This window comes from Anguilla anguilla, chromosome 9 (genome assembly GCF_013347855.1).
Source record: "Anguilla anguilla isolate fAngAng1 chromosome 9, fAngAng1.pri, whole genome shotgun sequence".
Classification (NCBI taxonomy): domain Eukaryota; kingdom Metazoa; phylum Chordata; class Actinopteri; order Anguilliformes; family Anguillidae; genus Anguilla; species Anguilla anguilla.
In genome coordinates, this window is record NC_049209.1 from 19,181,840 (window position 1) to 19,198,418 (window position 16,579).

At 39.0% G+C, this 16,579-nt stretch overlaps 2 protein-coding genes across 3 annotated transcripts in view; both read left to right on the forward strand.

The window, feature by feature from the left end:
• Positions 1–9,455, forward strand: part of LOC118235666 (alpha-2-macroglobulin-like) — a 29,267-nt gene extending 19,812 nt beyond the window's left edge. The window contains exons 24-36 of the mRNA XM_035433260.1: positions 775–951; positions 1,170–1,251; positions 1,969–2,125; positions 2,427–2,501; positions 3,302–3,464; positions 3,990–4,180; positions 4,330–4,545; positions 4,761–4,882; positions 5,620–5,710; positions 6,323–6,391; positions 7,822–7,927; positions 8,355–8,396; positions 9,205–9,455. Of these exons, the coding sequence (XP_035289151.1) occupies positions 775–951; positions 1,170–1,251; positions 1,969–2,125; positions 2,427–2,501; positions 3,302–3,464; positions 3,990–4,180; positions 4,330–4,545; positions 4,761–4,882; positions 5,620–5,710; positions 6,323–6,391; positions 7,822–7,927; positions 8,355–8,396; positions 9,205–9,227 (1,514 nt within the window). The 3' untranslated portion in view covers positions 9,228–9,455. The remainder of the gene's footprint in view (positions 1–774; positions 952–1,169; positions 1,252–1,968; positions 2,126–2,426; positions 2,502–3,301; positions 3,465–3,989; positions 4,181–4,329; positions 4,546–4,760; positions 4,883–5,619; positions 5,711–6,322; positions 6,392–7,821; positions 7,928–8,354; positions 8,397–9,204) is intronic.
• A 3,058-nt stretch (positions 9,456–12,513) lies between these two features.
• The window catches only part of LOC118235665 (alpha-2-macroglobulin-like), a 38,736-nt gene continuing 34,670 nt past the window's right edge, over positions 12,514–16,579 (forward strand). For both annotated transcript variants that reach the window (XM_035433258.1, XM_035433259.1), the window contains exons 1-4: positions 12,514–12,685; positions 13,082–13,262; positions 14,168–14,324; positions 14,640–14,692. In XM_035433258.1, the coding sequence (XP_035289149.1) occupies positions 12,618–12,685; positions 13,082–13,262; positions 14,168–14,324; positions 14,640–14,692 (459 nt within the window). In that variant the 5' untranslated portion in view covers positions 12,514–12,617. The remainder of the gene's footprint in view (positions 12,686–13,081; positions 13,263–14,167; positions 14,325–14,639; positions 14,693–16,579) is intronic.

The following is a 16,579-nucleotide window of genomic DNA, read 5'->3' on the forward strand; positions in this document are numbered from 1 at the left end:
TCAGTAGACAGTGCAAAAACGTGGTAACAGTAAAGTGAAATTTGTTACTTTTGCAATATACTTAAGTCATCTGGATTTGAGATCAAAAGATGAATATGAGACAAAATTACAGACAAGCGGCTTTTATTTCATGGTATTTACATACATGTTTTATCATTTTATAGAAACAGTTGTTTTTATGTAGAGTCCCCCCCCCCCCCCCCCCCCCCCCATTTAAGTTGTTTCTGTAAAATCATGAAACACATATTCTTGTAAATACCATGAAAAAAAAATCACTCTGCTGTTACTGTTATTACTGTTATACTAACTGCATTATCCTGCTGTATAATAGTAAAAGGTGTTGGTGGTGAATCACACTCAAGTAGAAAACCCTTTTGTCTGTAATCATTGTAGATTAGATGAAAATATGCCTTGGCTTTATTTAATAATATCGGGTGCCGCATGCCATTTTCGAAAAGTCTCCCTTTCATTGACTTTGAATGGCCAAATTGAGTTTGAAATCATTGTCAGTTTGTTGACTATTCTGTTGGGTATGTGACAAGCAAACCAAAGCTAAGGCTTTAAGATAGCTAGCTGTGTGTGTGTGTGTGTGTGCGTGTGTGCATGTGTAGGAGTTTTTGGATGTGTGTGTGTTTTTTGTATGTGTGTGCGTGTGTGTTTGTTGTGGGTATGTGGATGTGGGTATGAGAGAGTGTGTGTTGAGGTTGAAGCAGGATTGTTTGTTGGGCTTGATTTGGGTATATGTGTTTACCAGGTGTCTACCCCCTCTGACAGGTGACTTGATGGGGCGTGCCTTAAAGAATCTGGACAGACTGCTGGCTATGCCATTTGGCTGTGGAGAGCAGAACATGGTGCTTTTTGCCCCCAACATCTATATCCTCAGGTACCTGGAGACCACAGAGCAGCTGACACCAGAGATCAAGAGCAAAGCCATTACCTTCCTGGAGAGTGGTGAGAGGGGCAGGGTTGGGCAGTAGAGCAGATATCTCATTGGCTGACTAGTAGATTGGGGAGTGATCACCACGGAATCCAACTTATGAATTTCCTCTAATTTCTTTATCACCATCCAAACACATGAACATGCAAAGATGAAGCTTGATTGTTTATGTTCTCTGTAGCGGTGTAGAAAAGAGGGGTTCCAGCTTCTCTGTAATCACTGTTTCCTGCAGGATATCAGCGAGAGCTGAACTACAAGCACAATGACGGCTCCTATAGCGCCTTTGGACAGAGGGACTCTTCAGGGAACACCTGGTCAGTCTGAGTGTTCACTCTGCCTCCCTCCTCAGCTTCACACTGAGGAGGGAGGCCCATCACTGCAGTTCACCTGTGCACAGACACAGCAACCACCATTACAGTATCTGCATGTGCAATTTTGTGTGTGATTATTATGGGGTTTTGATTGTCTCAGAAATCATAAAAAAAATAATATCAACCTCACGCAAATGAAATGAAATTCACAAATATTTTTTGTGTTTTACAAAATAATTGATTCACCAGTATGTTTTTGCACTCACAAACAAAACTCTTCCAAAACAGATACATGTAATAATAAATGTTAATTTCTTGACACTCATAACTTCAAACAAATGTGCAAATTTATCCATAATTTTTTCTTCACTAAGTCTACTCTAGGCGACCAGATTTTAAGACATGCTTTTGCTGACAGCCACATTACTTAGACCAGTTACAGCACATACAAGCTCACTTCAATTAATGAAGAGCTAATAATAAAACACTGACAAATACACACACACACACACACACACACACATACACACACACATAATGTTACAGTAACAGCAGCAAGCCAGATGGAGTAAAGGTTTACACAAAGCTATATCCATAACATAGTTAAGACATAGTTAAGCACTAACTGGCTAGAATCCACACACAAAAGCACACACATATCTCCCACCTTAGCACAAGGATTTAGGGCTGACATCTGCTGTTCTGTATCTGTGTGTCCAGGCTCACTGCTTTTGTGATGAAGTCTTTTGGAGGTGCAACTCGATACATCTTTATTGACCCAAAATACATCACCAGTGCCAAAGTATGGCTCAACCATCAGCAACAAGAAGATGGCTGCATAAAGTCTGTGGGGAAACTCTTTCACAATGGAATGAAGGTGAGCTGAAAGTGAATACACAGGAATTTACACACATGCGAGCGCAAACACACACACACACACACACACACACACACAATTGCACTGCACACACAGTATCACACACGTATGCTCATTGGTATGGTGAAGAATGCTCTCTTACATATTTTAGCTCTCCCCCGAATGTGAACATAATTATTCTTGCTGTCTTCAAGGATCTTTGAATATTTTTGCTTCTGCATTGTCACACTTACAGTAGCTTCTCTGCTTGTCTCCAGTACTCCCCATGCATTGCAATGGTATGTTCTGTGTCTACTTACAGGGTGGAGTCAGTGATGAGGTGATGTTGACAGCCTATATTACAGCTGCTCTCCTTGAGCTGGGCACTAACAGCACTGTGAGTACCCTCCAGCTAACCTGGACCAATGGGAGTCCATATTATCACCAATCTGTACCAGCTTAGAAACCGCCGTCTGCTTTGCAATTATTTGAGTTTTGCAAGTGCTCAAATTAGCTTGAGTAAGTGCATTGCATTTTCACTGGCTGGGTCAATCGGAATTGCCATCTTTAATGTAATATCTTTTTGTTCTTTTCATTCTCCTCTGATTATTTCAAAAGTGTCTTGTTTATATAACCAATTTGGACCAATAATCAGCACAAAATCATGACAAAACTAGAAACTTTGGTTGTTATGACTTCAAAATAATGGTACTGTATGGATACATTTGGGATTGCTATGTATAGCCAACTACATTGTTTATTCAGCTGGAGACATCTGAAAAGAAATTGCATTCAGAGCAGTTACACAACATCCTATCCTTAGCTGTGATTTAAAATCTTGGAGAATCAACTGGCTACCAGAGTCTGTGTTGAAACCTCAATCAGGGAAGGAATATGGAGTTACAGTTAGCTCCATGGGAGTACTGTGGATTTGTTTTGCCATTTCGCTGAGTACTGAACAAAACCAAAACAAAACAAAAGCAACTGAATCCAACAAAAGCAACTTTAACCAGCAGTTCATGACTGAGTTGTTCAAGCCAAGATTTTATTAAACACATTCATTGAAATATAGGTAAAACTGAATATGGTAATAAACATGCTGTACATAAAAGTACATATTTTACTATTTTATCAGAATTCATATTCTTCCACATATTTATACATTTTAATATAGAGCTCCTCTCTTTTGTGTGTAAGGATCCCATGGTGCACAGGAGTCTGGCATGTCTGAGACAGGCCTCAGATCAGATCAACAGCACCTACGCCACTGCCCTGCTCTCCTACACCTTCACCCTGGCTGGAGACAGTGTTATGAGGGCTCGTCTCATTGACCGTCTGGACAAAGTGGCCATAATCACAGGTATCTGCCCCTTACTCTCATGCTTGATAGTTTCCAGCACCACAGGTCCTGTTTCATTAGGACTGGAAGCTCTTCACTGTTTCACTGTCAGAGACAGGTGCAACTTGAAAACTGCAGCTTATTTCTAAAGTGTTCAGAGTTTTTCACAGGAAGGTTTTACCCTGATAATATTTAAATGACTTTACATAAGGAGTATACTATCAATCAATCAATCTTTATTTGTTTAGCTCATTTTGTGCAACTGAATGCAATGCAATGTGCTTTAAATTGTAAAAAATCAATAAAGATCAATAAAAGTAACATAGGACAAATAAGACAAATAAAAATCAATAAAACAACAAAAGTATATAAAAAAGTGTTATAAAAGAATGACTGCAAATAAATACGTTGATGAATGAATAAATAAATAAATCTTTTTTTTTGCTATAACATGTGACAGTATGTTTCTGAATACTTCTATGAATTCAAGGGGTGAAATGTGTGGGTAAATAGAAAGATGTGTTCTTACCTGTGCCTGCTTTTTAGAACAAGGCCGTCACTGGGAGAATGCTGGGGCTTCTGGAAAAGGCTCTCTAGCAGTGGAGATGACCTCCTACGTGCTCCTAGCCCTCCTCTCTGGGCCTCCCCTTTCTGACTTTGACTTGGGCTATGCCACCTCCATTGTTCGCTGGCTGACACACCAGCAGAACCCCCACGGCGGGTTCTCCTCCACACAGGTTCTCTATCGGTTTGCTCTTTGTTTCTCTTTAACTTTCTATTGTACATCTCTTTCTTCTTGTGTTGTAAGCTACCATCTCTCTTTCCATCCTTTTCCTTTTTTCCCTCTCTCCTCTCGTCCCTCTCTTTTCTCCTTCTCGCTCATTAGGACACAGTGGTGGCTCTGCAGGCTCTGACGCTGTACGCTACTGCCACCTTCAGTAAGGGAGGTGCCAGCACAGTGACGGTGACCTCTACTGGTGGATATAAAAGTCAGTTCCATGTGGATGAGCACAACAGACTGCTGTACCAGGAGGAGCAGCTGCAGGAGGTGCCTGGAGTCTACAACATTAAGGCCAACGGCGAGACTTGTGCATTTGTGCAGGTCAGCACTGGATTCTGTAGTAGCGGTAACTCTGCTATTATCACTACTGCGCCCAATGCCACCTGTGGTACTGGAGTGTGGGGGCAGATAAAGATCAGAGGTCTGGAAATCCTGATCTGTAGATGGCTTTTGGGTCCAGATCAATATTGCCATACATCAAACTCATGATTGAAAATCAGGAAACTGTTAATATGTGGTCTTTCTCTCTCTTTCAGATTACTCTGCAGTACAACATCCCCCCTCCCCCAGACTTCTCCTCTTTCACCATCAGTGCCAATGCGACAGGGGTCTGCAGCAGTGCAAACAAGACATCCCTGACAGTTTCTGTGCATGTTAGGTGGGGTTTGTTTCTGTTTTTACAGTGAACTTACCAGGTAGTGTGGGTTACAGGTACTGCAGTCCTTAATGCTTGACTTTAGACCATAAAGCCAGCTCCAGGCTGAACAATGATATGGACAAAATGTATGTAATCTACTGTTGGAAAGCAACCAGTAATATTATGAGCAGTATATGCTGAAGCTTGCTCTATATAAAGATCTTTGGTTGGATGACACACCTCACACACTATTTGTATTAATAAAATATACCTGCTTTCATAACACAGAAAAAATTAATGGTTTGCTAATGCCTGGAATGGCAGAATTTCCATATAATAAAAAAAAAACAGTATGATAAATAATATTTGCAGCTTCTTGGCATTTAAATAAATTATAACCTTATGATGTATGCATATCTCCTGTCCACAATATGGTGTTATTTAATGTTTTGATTAAGCTAAATATTGAAATAAAGGCTTAATAAAACATTAACGTCACATATATGGTTGTCACAATTGCTTTATTATCATTATTATTATTATTATTATTATTACTATTACTACTACTAATAATAATAATAATTATATGAATAGCAGTAATCATAATAATGAATCATAACAACAATTAGAACAATAAGAATAATTAAATGGAGTCATTATAATACATTTTTCTGAAATGTATACATTTCCAAGCTGCTGCCTCAGCCCTGTTTTCCAAAGTGGGAGAGAAAAGAAACAGAGCTCTATTTGTTCAACAGGTACAATGGTGGGCGAGAGGAAACCAACATGGTGATCATCAGTATCCGTCTCCTGTCAGGATTCCTCCTGGATAAAAGCTCACTCATACAGGTGAGCAAACCCTCCAGACATGGCAGAATATCTTTTTCAAAATAAAAGGAATATATATTTTAAGGGGCTATTTTCTTTGCAACACTTTGAAATATTGCTTGTTTACTTTAGTGTGAGACATGAGAGAATATGTGTATGAATTCCTTTGGTGTTATTATGTATTATGTGTATTATGTGTCATTATTTGTTGTCATTGAGGGTGTTTATTTATCTGAAACTTCCATAGTCTACATAAATAGGCATAATTGCAGTTCTTCACCAATAAAAGCAAATCATTGTTCATGTGTTGGCTACTATTTGTGTGATTATACTATTCTTCTTAGTGATGGCCAGCTGTTTCACAGATGCAGTTTGTACCATTCCTGAGGATATTGTAGGGGTTAGAGTCACAGACAGTTTCAAGGTTAAATGAAGTTTTGAGGGGTTTTTTCAGTTGTGCCTGGATGACAATCCTCATGTGCATGTCAGGAAATCTTTAGAGAAGAGGGCAAAAATACAAAATGACCTACGTTTAAGGTTTTATTATTTGGCCACAAAAAGAAGTATTCAATTATTAAAATAATAAATGTAATTTTATTAAATACTGTCCTTTAATATGTATCATTTCTGCAGCTGAAAGCTGATCCCAGTGTGAAGCGTGTTGAAAAGGAAGAAGATCATGTGATCATCTATCTGGATGAGGTAAGAGTACAACCCAAAACAGTTTGCGCGGAGCAGCGAGGTCTATTCAACTGATAGTGTCATCTTTGAAGGTTCAACCATCATTCTTAGCTAAGGCTGGCTCATCCTGTTAAGGAACTGTGATAGTGCAACTGTGTGCCTCTCAGTCTGGTTTTGAATACAGACCATGTCAGTGGTGACTGTGGCTGGCATCCCAGCAGGGTGATAATTGGTGCAAGTGTCATCAGAGGAGGGGAGGGTTTCAGTTGGTCTATAGCATTTCATCACAGTCTAGTGAACCCCAGTGGCCCCCCTGAAATAAAGTTTCTTCCTCTGACTCGTGTCTATATGAGACTGACTTACAAAATGAAATGTGCTAAGAAGTTACAGCTGACATCACATGCTTCAGAGGAGTCCACGTTCTTGTCTGTGCTCTCCCTGATGAGCTAAGTTTTTATCAGTAAGTGCGATAATTGGCCATTCCAAAGTGGAAGAAACAGAAGAAAAGGGTGAAATGCATAATAAACATTCACAGGGTGTACTGTAGTTATGCCTTTCACCAAGGCACCCTGAATTATTTCAGTAAATGAATAACTTTTTAATTGTAGATAATAGTTACAGTGTGTGTAACCTATAATTATCGGTATGGTATAATTATGGTAATATGGGAAATCCAAAATAAAAAAAAGAATCTGAAGAAATGGGTGAACGCTGGTGTAGAATCAGTTTGGCCCACTACACCTGAATGAAGGTGTCTGCTGTGCAAATTAACTATATAAAGTGGAAAAACTAGGAATGCCAATAAAGTTTGTAACCAGGTTTCAAACCTATTCCTTGCAAAAATGATGTTGTCCAAAATATACATTTTTTATTTTGCCTTTTTTCTGAATGAATATGGGTTTATCAAAATTTTACTCATTCTCATAGCTAAAATCTCAGATGGTGAGCTGCTGATCTTTTTTAGCCAACCATGTAAATGGTAAATGGACTGCATTTATATAGCGCTTTTATCCAAAGCGCTTTACAATTGATGCCTCTCATTCGCCAGAGCAGTTAGGGGTTAGGTGTCTTGCTCAAGGACACTTCGACATGCCCAGGGCGGGGTTTGAACCGGCAACCCTCCAACTGCCAGACAATCGGTCTTACCTCCTGAGCTATGTCGCCCCTAATGTTAAACAATGATGCGGGAGATACCACTCCTCCGACTGAAACTTTTTACCTGGGCAAAGCTATGGAGGATTATGCATCTCCACTAGGGATGGCTGATCCACAGTTGGTCCTTACTTTCTTCACGTTCAAGGACGTAACTTATGTCCCTCATGTCAGTAATTCTAATAAAGTCTGTCATATCCCAGTAATCAATAAATCCCCCTACACTGTCTGCTGGAAGAAAAACGTGGCATAACAATGTGCAGTATTACTGAAATTCCAAGTTTTTGCCTTCTCAATAGCTGAAGAAAATGGCGCCCATGTCATACGTTCTGGTCATTGTGGAGGACATACCAGTGAGGAACCTGAAGCCTGCAGTGGTCAAAGTTTATGACTACTATGATAAAAGTAAGATAATATAACTTGCTCACTCTATTGTAAATAGATTTAGTCAAGCATTTCTCCAGTCAGCATAAAGAAATTGCTCACCTCAAAATGAATTAGTCTGTCCCCTATGATGCACTATGGCCGAGGTAGGCAACGAGGACCTTAACTGTTTCTGGCTTACTTGCCAACTTCTGGCCTTACATACCCTCTGGCATTTTACCCACATTTCTTGATAAGGCAGTAAATATCTGCAATATTTCATGTTTTCTTAAATGTCCAGAAATTTTGAGTCTTGCTAGACCTTTGTAATTGATGTGATTTTTTTATTTCTATGACAGAGAATGTTTAATTTTAGCTGGTTTTTATTGATCACGTCAAAGCAGCTCTCAATATTTGTGTTTTGTCATGCAGAAAGGTTTCTTTACTAATGCAAGGTTTTCCTTGTCAGGTGATGAAGCGGTGAGTGAGTACAGCTCCCCCTGTGCACAGAGTAAGTACTGCACTACCAGTTAGCAACTTTCCATCGACGTTTCCCTGCTTGTGCAAAATAACCTCCAACATCATATCATATACAGCTGCTTTTAGTTCCATGTGCTGTCATCTGTAGTACTTCAATATGTCAGTGCTACATCCACTACTTAAATTGTGTCTAAATACAGTTCCCTCCAAAAGTATGGGAATGGGAGAGCAAGATTTTGCATTATACTTAAGGCATTTGCAATATAAAAGTGCAGACAACCAGCTTTTATTTCGTTGTAATGTGTCTTTGCGTTGAGTCCCCCCATTTTCAAAAGTAAGTTAACGGATGAATGTTGAGTGCTCGGGAGTTGCCTTTTGCATAGAGTGTTCACATATAAAAGAGCAGTGAGTATCTAGTCTGAGCTTTATGATAATCCATGCAGAAGGAAAACACCTGAGCAAGTCAAACTGTCAGTCATCCATTAACTTACTTTTGCACAGCTGAAAATGAAATAAAAGCAGTTTTTTAAAATTATCTCAAATGCATATAGCGAAAAAATTAACTCTACCATTCCCATACTTTTTAATGGCACTGTATTTATACCACAAATTGGATGAATACGTTATGTCCTGTCCTTATGAAATGTCCTGTCAATGTAGGAACTATATTTCTTGGTGGATGTACAAGTGTTATTATTTTCACTTGGTCACCATTTTATTTTTTGTACATTTGCAATTTAATATGATTTATGGTACGTGCCATGGTCTAAGTGCAATAAACCTCTCCAGGCCATGTGGTTCTCATGATATATAAGCACATTGTTGTGTTTATGTTGCAGGTGATGACTTAAACCAGCTGTGAAAGGTGGAGATTGGACCAGCCACATTACTCTTTTTTTCAATACACATCTCTTCAGATTCCTCCTTCATTTAATTCTCATCATTTTAATTAAGTGGTAATGGAATATTACATTTAGAATGAACCTTTGAGGAAATCATCTGTTGTGTCAACAACTCATCACAATTTGCTTGGCTTCCAAACATTTGGGACATTATCCATTAATAAAATAGAAATGACATTTTAATGGCAGTCGCTGTGATCTGTAGTTAATGATTTGATTAATCAAGCAATCTTTTATTCACACGCTCAGGGCTGGTGTGGCAGAGACTAACACAAACTGGTGTTTTCCAAAGGAGCATTTGAACAGATTAGCCTGCTCACTATGTGGGGCTGGGCAGTGTGAGGATTTTTTGTGTTGGTTTGTTTTTTGTGTTTCTGTTGGGAATCTTCTCCCGTGTGGAACCAAGCCGGGAAAGGTGCAGTGATACACTGAGGACCACTTTCCCATTGAAAAGGTTTTATTTCGATGCGCAAAGGGATTCTCGCCACGGTGCCACGACAAGCGTTCCGTACAAATCTCAACGAGACAGTCACAAGTGACACAGAAAGTAACTTAATTGTTCAAACTATCAGTTTATCATAGTCTACAGTGTCACAGTCAGTGGTCTTCAAATAATTCTCTTTTTCTCAATCGTAAGACAAAGACTTAGAAAATATATGACATCTTTCAGTCAACTTTACAGAGACATGATATGACATGAGAGGATTTGGCTAAATTAGATGATGGTTAAACCTGTTGCTGCCTCACATTCCTCCAGTACTGCACTGCTATTTAGCAGTATTCAGAATTCAGAATACATGTTTCAGTCAAGAAGAGGACCCTGTACAATCCTCAGCCAAGAGTCGTTGATACAGTTATTTTCTTTTTGAGGTATTGCATAAACACTGAAAAAACAAATAACTTCAGCCAGCATATTCACAAAATTCCACTGTCAAATCCCTGGGATAAACAAATACATAAAACTCACATTAATGAAAATAATATTTATATATTTCATAGAGGAACATTTAACTTTCTGAGTTCATTCTATCAGAACAATGTCCACAAACTTAACTCTTCCCCGTAAAATCCGTCCACTGAAGAAGCAGTCCTGGCAGTGATTGCTGTGAGGGGTAATGAGGATTTCTCTCTCAGACTTTTTTTTTGGGATTTGCTTCTTTGTTGTGTTCCTGTGCACATTTGTGTGTGTGTTCACCAGACACTATTACCACACTGAGAAAAAAGTAATGAGAATTTAACTATGCAAAATCACTATATCACTGTCACTTTCACAGAATTTCACTTAAGAGTTTAAACCCTTTCCACAATATAAAGCCCCAAACTATATAGCCCCAAATGGGTATTTTTTCCTCTGCCTCCTCCTCCTCCTCCTCCTTCTCCTCCTCCTCCTCATTCTTCTTCCTGGCCACAAACAAAACATCTCCCCATTGGACATTTAGCTACACAAGGCAATCAAACATCACATTCACATGCAAAATGGACTTGTATATCTTTAACCACTGCAGCTGCTTTGCTGGTGGCTCACTGGTAATGCGCTTGCCTATGCAACCTTTGAGGCCTGGGATCAAATCCCACCTAAGGCTCAGGCAAGTCTCTAATTTGTTACACAAGCTTATTTGCTCATTAATAATTGCCTATTACTTTAAAACTATTGCTTCTGCGACTGTATAATCCTTGTGGGAACTCATTTACATACCTGAAATTTATTCTCTATCATTTCACATCCAAACTCCACATAGTATAATTTCATGACTGTGGATGAGCCTTGTTTGTCTCTCAGTCAGCACAACACAGAATACAAACGGTATCTGAAGGGTGTCTGAAGGGGTGGAAATCTAGGTTGACATGTTTTGACATAAATGCACTAGGTTAACTATATTTACCACTAATTTGCTCAGTTTTTACCCTGATATAGGCTGCCTATGTCCTAGCCAGCTAGAAAACTATTACATTGCAAAAAGGCTTAGTTCATGAAAGATTAAATTTGATTTCAAATAGAAGAAAATGTTTAATTATCTGGTAAAAAAAAAGCTTGGTAATACCAGTATCTTAGAGTTGCTGGTACAGTAGCTAACAGAAGGAATAACTCCTTTTGCACTTAACCTGAACTGCTACATACAGTATATATGTAATCTTTTCCTGTAGGATGAGTAATTGATGGCCCAACCACTACAGGTGGCCTTGAATGTTTAAATTGAAAAGGAGTTTCTAGGTTCATGTTTAATGCATGATAAATTCCGCAATCCTTTGTTTTATTAGAGACAAACGTATCATCTCCTAATAGCAAGTTATTAATCCTCCACTGTTTTGATTTAAGTTCTGTTTTTCAGAGAAAAAAATAATACAATACTGCAAAATAATACAAATAGTGTTGAGTTGTAGTATATTATATATTATAATTAATGTATCCTACCCTTACTTTTACCACAAAGTAATTATTTAAATGTTGTTCACAATATTTATATGTTTTTAATGTGAAATTCAGGAGCTGCTTCTGTTTTGCCTAGTGAATTCAGCATTAGTGCATTTGTTTAGCATAGATGTGAACAGCCACCCCAGATCTCACAAGGGATAAAGATTAAACTAGTGTGATATGTGCTTGCCCTTTGTGTTACAGGAAAGGTATCCAAATATTTGCAAGTGCTTATTTTCTCCAGGTTTACAGTATGTTGAAAACCCTCAGAGCAGTCAATATTTACCTGGCTTTCAGAGATGAGAGGTGCCAACATTCTCTCTTCAATAAACAAACATTTCTACTTTAAAAACATAAAATCAATTGGATTCAATTTGTATTTTTAAAAGTGAGTACAAATTCACTCTTCACTGCATAAGAGTGACTGGTTCCTTCACAAATTAAACATTCAACACAAACTAAACACTGTGTGGGACTGCAAGGTAAATAAAATTATCTGTAAGAAAAAGAATTTCTTACAGGTGCGGAGGCGGGGGGGGGGGAGCAGGGCTGGCCCGTGGCATAAACGGTCTATGCGGTTGTTTAGGGCCACAACCGCTGGGGGGGGCCACTTGACCACGAGGGGGGGGCCACACGATCCAATGTTTATCTAAAGTAAATAACGTTATTTTTGCAATTACGTTATTCATCCCCTAGGATTTTACCATGCGAACGCCCCCCCCCCCCCCCCCTTGTGAGGGGTAGAAGAGATTTGCTTAGGGCCGTCCCTGGGGGGGAGTGTCTCTGTCATGAGTGGGTGAGGTAGCCATTTCTCTTTGGGTATAAATCATGCTCTTTCACAGTTATTTCTCTATGTCCTGTCTGACAGAGAGGCCCGTATGAGACACACTAAGTGTGCGCATATTGGTTGATTATTTTCTGATCTCCTCCCCTCAGTATGCTGGGGCTGCTGCTAATTGCCTGTGTGTTGCTGCATGCTGCAAAATCCAGACAGCCAGATGAACCGTAAGTGTAGCAGTGTGGTTTCTTTTGACTGGTTCTGCTGGTGCACATTTCTCATTAACTTAAATTAAGGGATATTACATTATCACTTAATTAAGTTCACTGTTAATCAGAGTATGAATTGAATTTGTCTTTCTTTTATGTTCATTAGAGCATTATTCTTGATTGAAACCCAAGTTATAGATAAGTGTCGCAGGAGAGCTATTTGGATCAATATTTCAGATATATTTGAATCAGTCGAGGAACCAAAATATTTTACTGCATTTTTTATTTTTTGAGAGAAAATGTTTTCTTCTTCCATTAAAGCTCAGGATTTGACTTCTCAAAGGTGTCCCTTTTATGGGTGAATATGTAATTCTATGAACTCCATGTTCATTGCCTTTTTTCTTTCTTTTAAAGAATATATCTTGTGACAGTGACCTCCCAAACAAAAGGGGGGAGCACAGAGACAATCTGTGCCCACATTGTTCTCCAGAAGGAACCACTCTCTTTTATGCTTACCCTGGAAATAGGTGCCAGTAGCACCACTCTATTGGAGGAATTAATCACGGCAGAGTTCCATCGCTGTGTGAAGTTCCAGGTTAGCTGATTTTACATTGTTCATTGCCATGGTTACCACCACTTTGTTTAAACTTTCTTTGTCTGCTGCAGAAGAGATATGTGAAACTACAGAATATACCAGAACCTATAGAATATAATGTTCTCAAATAAATGTGTAAATATGGATGTCAGTTTTCTCTTGTGTGGCCTTGAGGGCTGTTAGCAAACATACACTATTATTGGTAAGTACAGCACTACAGGCCTGTTTGAAGGCAGTCTGTTCAGCGTGACAGAAATTAACCTCATGGTTACAATGTGCGCCTTGATTTGCTGACTGTAGACTTCAAACTCTACAGTATGAATCCTGAATATGGTAGTTCCAACTGTGAATGCACCCCTCTGGAATGTTACATAAGTGGCCAGAATATCACCCATGGAGGGAGGATTTTAGTCATTAGAACTAAAGAGAAACTAAGAAAAACTCTGATTTAATAACAACACAGAGTTGGAGCTGGCTTCATGCTTTTGTAGGAAAGCGCATGGGTGACTGTGCTTTCCTCAATCGACCGAGGGTATAGTAGTGATCACATGGTCTGGGCATTTCAAGATAGGGCATTACAAAAAATAAATAGATCAAAATCACACAAAGGTTGCCATTTTTAGCTCTGCTATTTCACCTGTGATTGAGTTTTTTTTAATTTTATTTCAAAGGGACAAGTACAAAGAACATTTTCAACAGTTTCTGGGGCAGTGTCCATTGCATTACAAATATTTATAGCTAAAGTTAATTTACAACATTAGTCCCTTGGTTCTAAATTTTGAGTCCTCAATTCAAATATGGGAAAATAAAATCAGAATATAAGCAGGAAAAGTCTGGTCCTGGAATCTGGGATGAATGGGTTAGGGAATGACCCTCTCATTACATTCCTCCTCTGTCAATTCCAGGTTCCTCCTGTTGTCACTGAAACAACGGCAACTATTCAAGCCTCTATCAAGGGGGAAGAAACGTGTCTGAGCAAGAAGACCAAAATCCTGATCAAACCAAGCTCTTCCCTCACCATCATACAGACAGACAAGCCCATCTACAAACCAGGGCAAACCAGTAATTTTCAACCATCCACTTATCCAATTATGACACTTCCTGGATCGCAGTTCATAAATGACTGTTACAAATGCAACAGCCACTGTCAGCCATGAAAGCGGTCACCTGCAAATGAGTTAATTTGAGCCTCTACACAAGATTATGATTAATTTGAGAGACAAATAATAAAACAATATAATTTCAAGCTATATGATTCCAGAAATACAGTATGACTGCTTTGTAGAGAGATTGAGTTAAGCAATATACTTTTGTATTTTTACTCCCTACTGCTGAACGATTAACTGTTTTTTTTTTGTTTGTTTTTTTTTGCTGCAGTCAAGTTCCGTATTGTCTCTCTGGATTCCAGCTTCTTGCTTCATGAGCAAATGGTAAGAGATCATTTTGGACTGCTGAGCGTACACTGATCTCATTTTTGTGATAAAACAAATGAATGTGCTTAAAATAAGTCTATTTAACTCTATTGTATAAGAATGGTAGTCTCAGAAATTTTGAATTGCCTTCCTGAAAGAATGTGAAGGAGAGAGTTGGGGGGCTGAAAGAATGTGAAGGAGAGAGTTGGGGGGTGGGGGGCTGGGGAAGGGAGTTTTGAAGCAGATTGTCAATCAGATTGTAATTAAAGCCGCGTTTCCACCAAAAGTACCGGGAACTACTTTACCAGGCACTAAAAGGTTCCTTCAGCCCATGGTTGTCTGCGTTTCCACCGCGGTATAAAGTCCCGCGAAGATTAGGCAAATTAGCCCACTGACGTATGAAAAAGCGACATTGTCGTCGGTCCATCTGTCATATGATTTCTTCTGTAACCCCATAGGCCTACTACCACCGAAGTAGCCTACATTATTTTCTAATAACCGGGACAGCCCGGAGGGGTTTATTCCACTTATATACAACGGGTTACCAACAATGACTATATATGGTTACTTTTGTATTTATTGATTTTTATCGATTTAATCACCTGGAATTGAAATATTCTTCTGCAGCCGTTTGGGCATATTTTACCGTTGTCAAGCAAAACTGTCGTTGGTAGTTGAACTTGGACCGTTGTTATGCAACAAATAGGATATAACAGGCCAATAGTCAGATTGTAACTGTTTTATATATCCTCTCAAACACATTAATTATGTTTTTATGCGAACATTCGCTTTCATGTCTTGACATCCGAAGCGACAGAATGCATTCACATTTCCAATATAACTGGCAATAACAGCAGAAAACATGCACACGTTGTAAACAATTTGCTGTTTGATTACTTTCTCATCATCAATTCTATATAGGCTAATCGCAAAATGACAAGAATAGAATGAAAACCCGGCTTGAAAATTTTAATTAGTAGTGGTAGCTACAGCCACCGTTTGCTTTCCTTCGAAGTTACTGCTAGCCGAGCAGCGAAGTGTGCCTTCCAGATGCGAACCATGCACCATAAATTAGTCCATAGTCTTCCTGGTCTTTTTGTGGAATTGAAGAATGGCAGAGTAAAATTACGGCAGTCTGAAAAAGCTAAAGGTACGATTACTAGAATTAACCTGTTATTTTACCCTGACAAAAAGTGCGGAAGGTGATTTCCAGTTTGCTTTTACTGTATCACCAATGTGAATTATGCAGAACTACCGCATACCTCACATAACTGTATCAAACTTTTTGAGTCAATTACAACGGGCTAACAAAGAAAATCCGGAAGAAAATATTCAGCAACCGAATTAATCCATTTGAATGTTTTGGTACGTAATATGCTGTCCCAGAACGAATGCTTAGCATTTTATAAAACGAATACTACATCAAGAAAAGAACAGAAGAGCACACATTATAATTCCAAGACATTGGCAGGCTATAACCAAAAGTAGGCTACTGCGCCGCATAACATACAAGTTTGATTTGAAGTTATTATGAAAATAAATCGGTTTGCGCCTGCAGATTTTTAAACATGGCGCCTGAAAATAAACACAAAAAAATGCTGCGAGTACTCGACCAATCAGAAATGTTCAGCGCTGCAAGCTCCACCCAAAAGGTTCCTGTACTTTCGGAAAGTACTACCCCCCGAGCAGGAACTTTTTTTTTAAAGCCCCCGGAACTAAATTTAGACCCTAGTTCGTTAGACATATATAATTTGATCACAACCTGTTGTTGGCCAATCAATGACTAAAAGGACTTACCTGGCAGAAACAGGGAGCTTTCTTGTAGTGGTAAAACACAGAGAGAGAAACGAGCATTTGTGTTTAGTCTGTGACTCCTCTTGGAGAAACAATGTGACATTTCTTCTA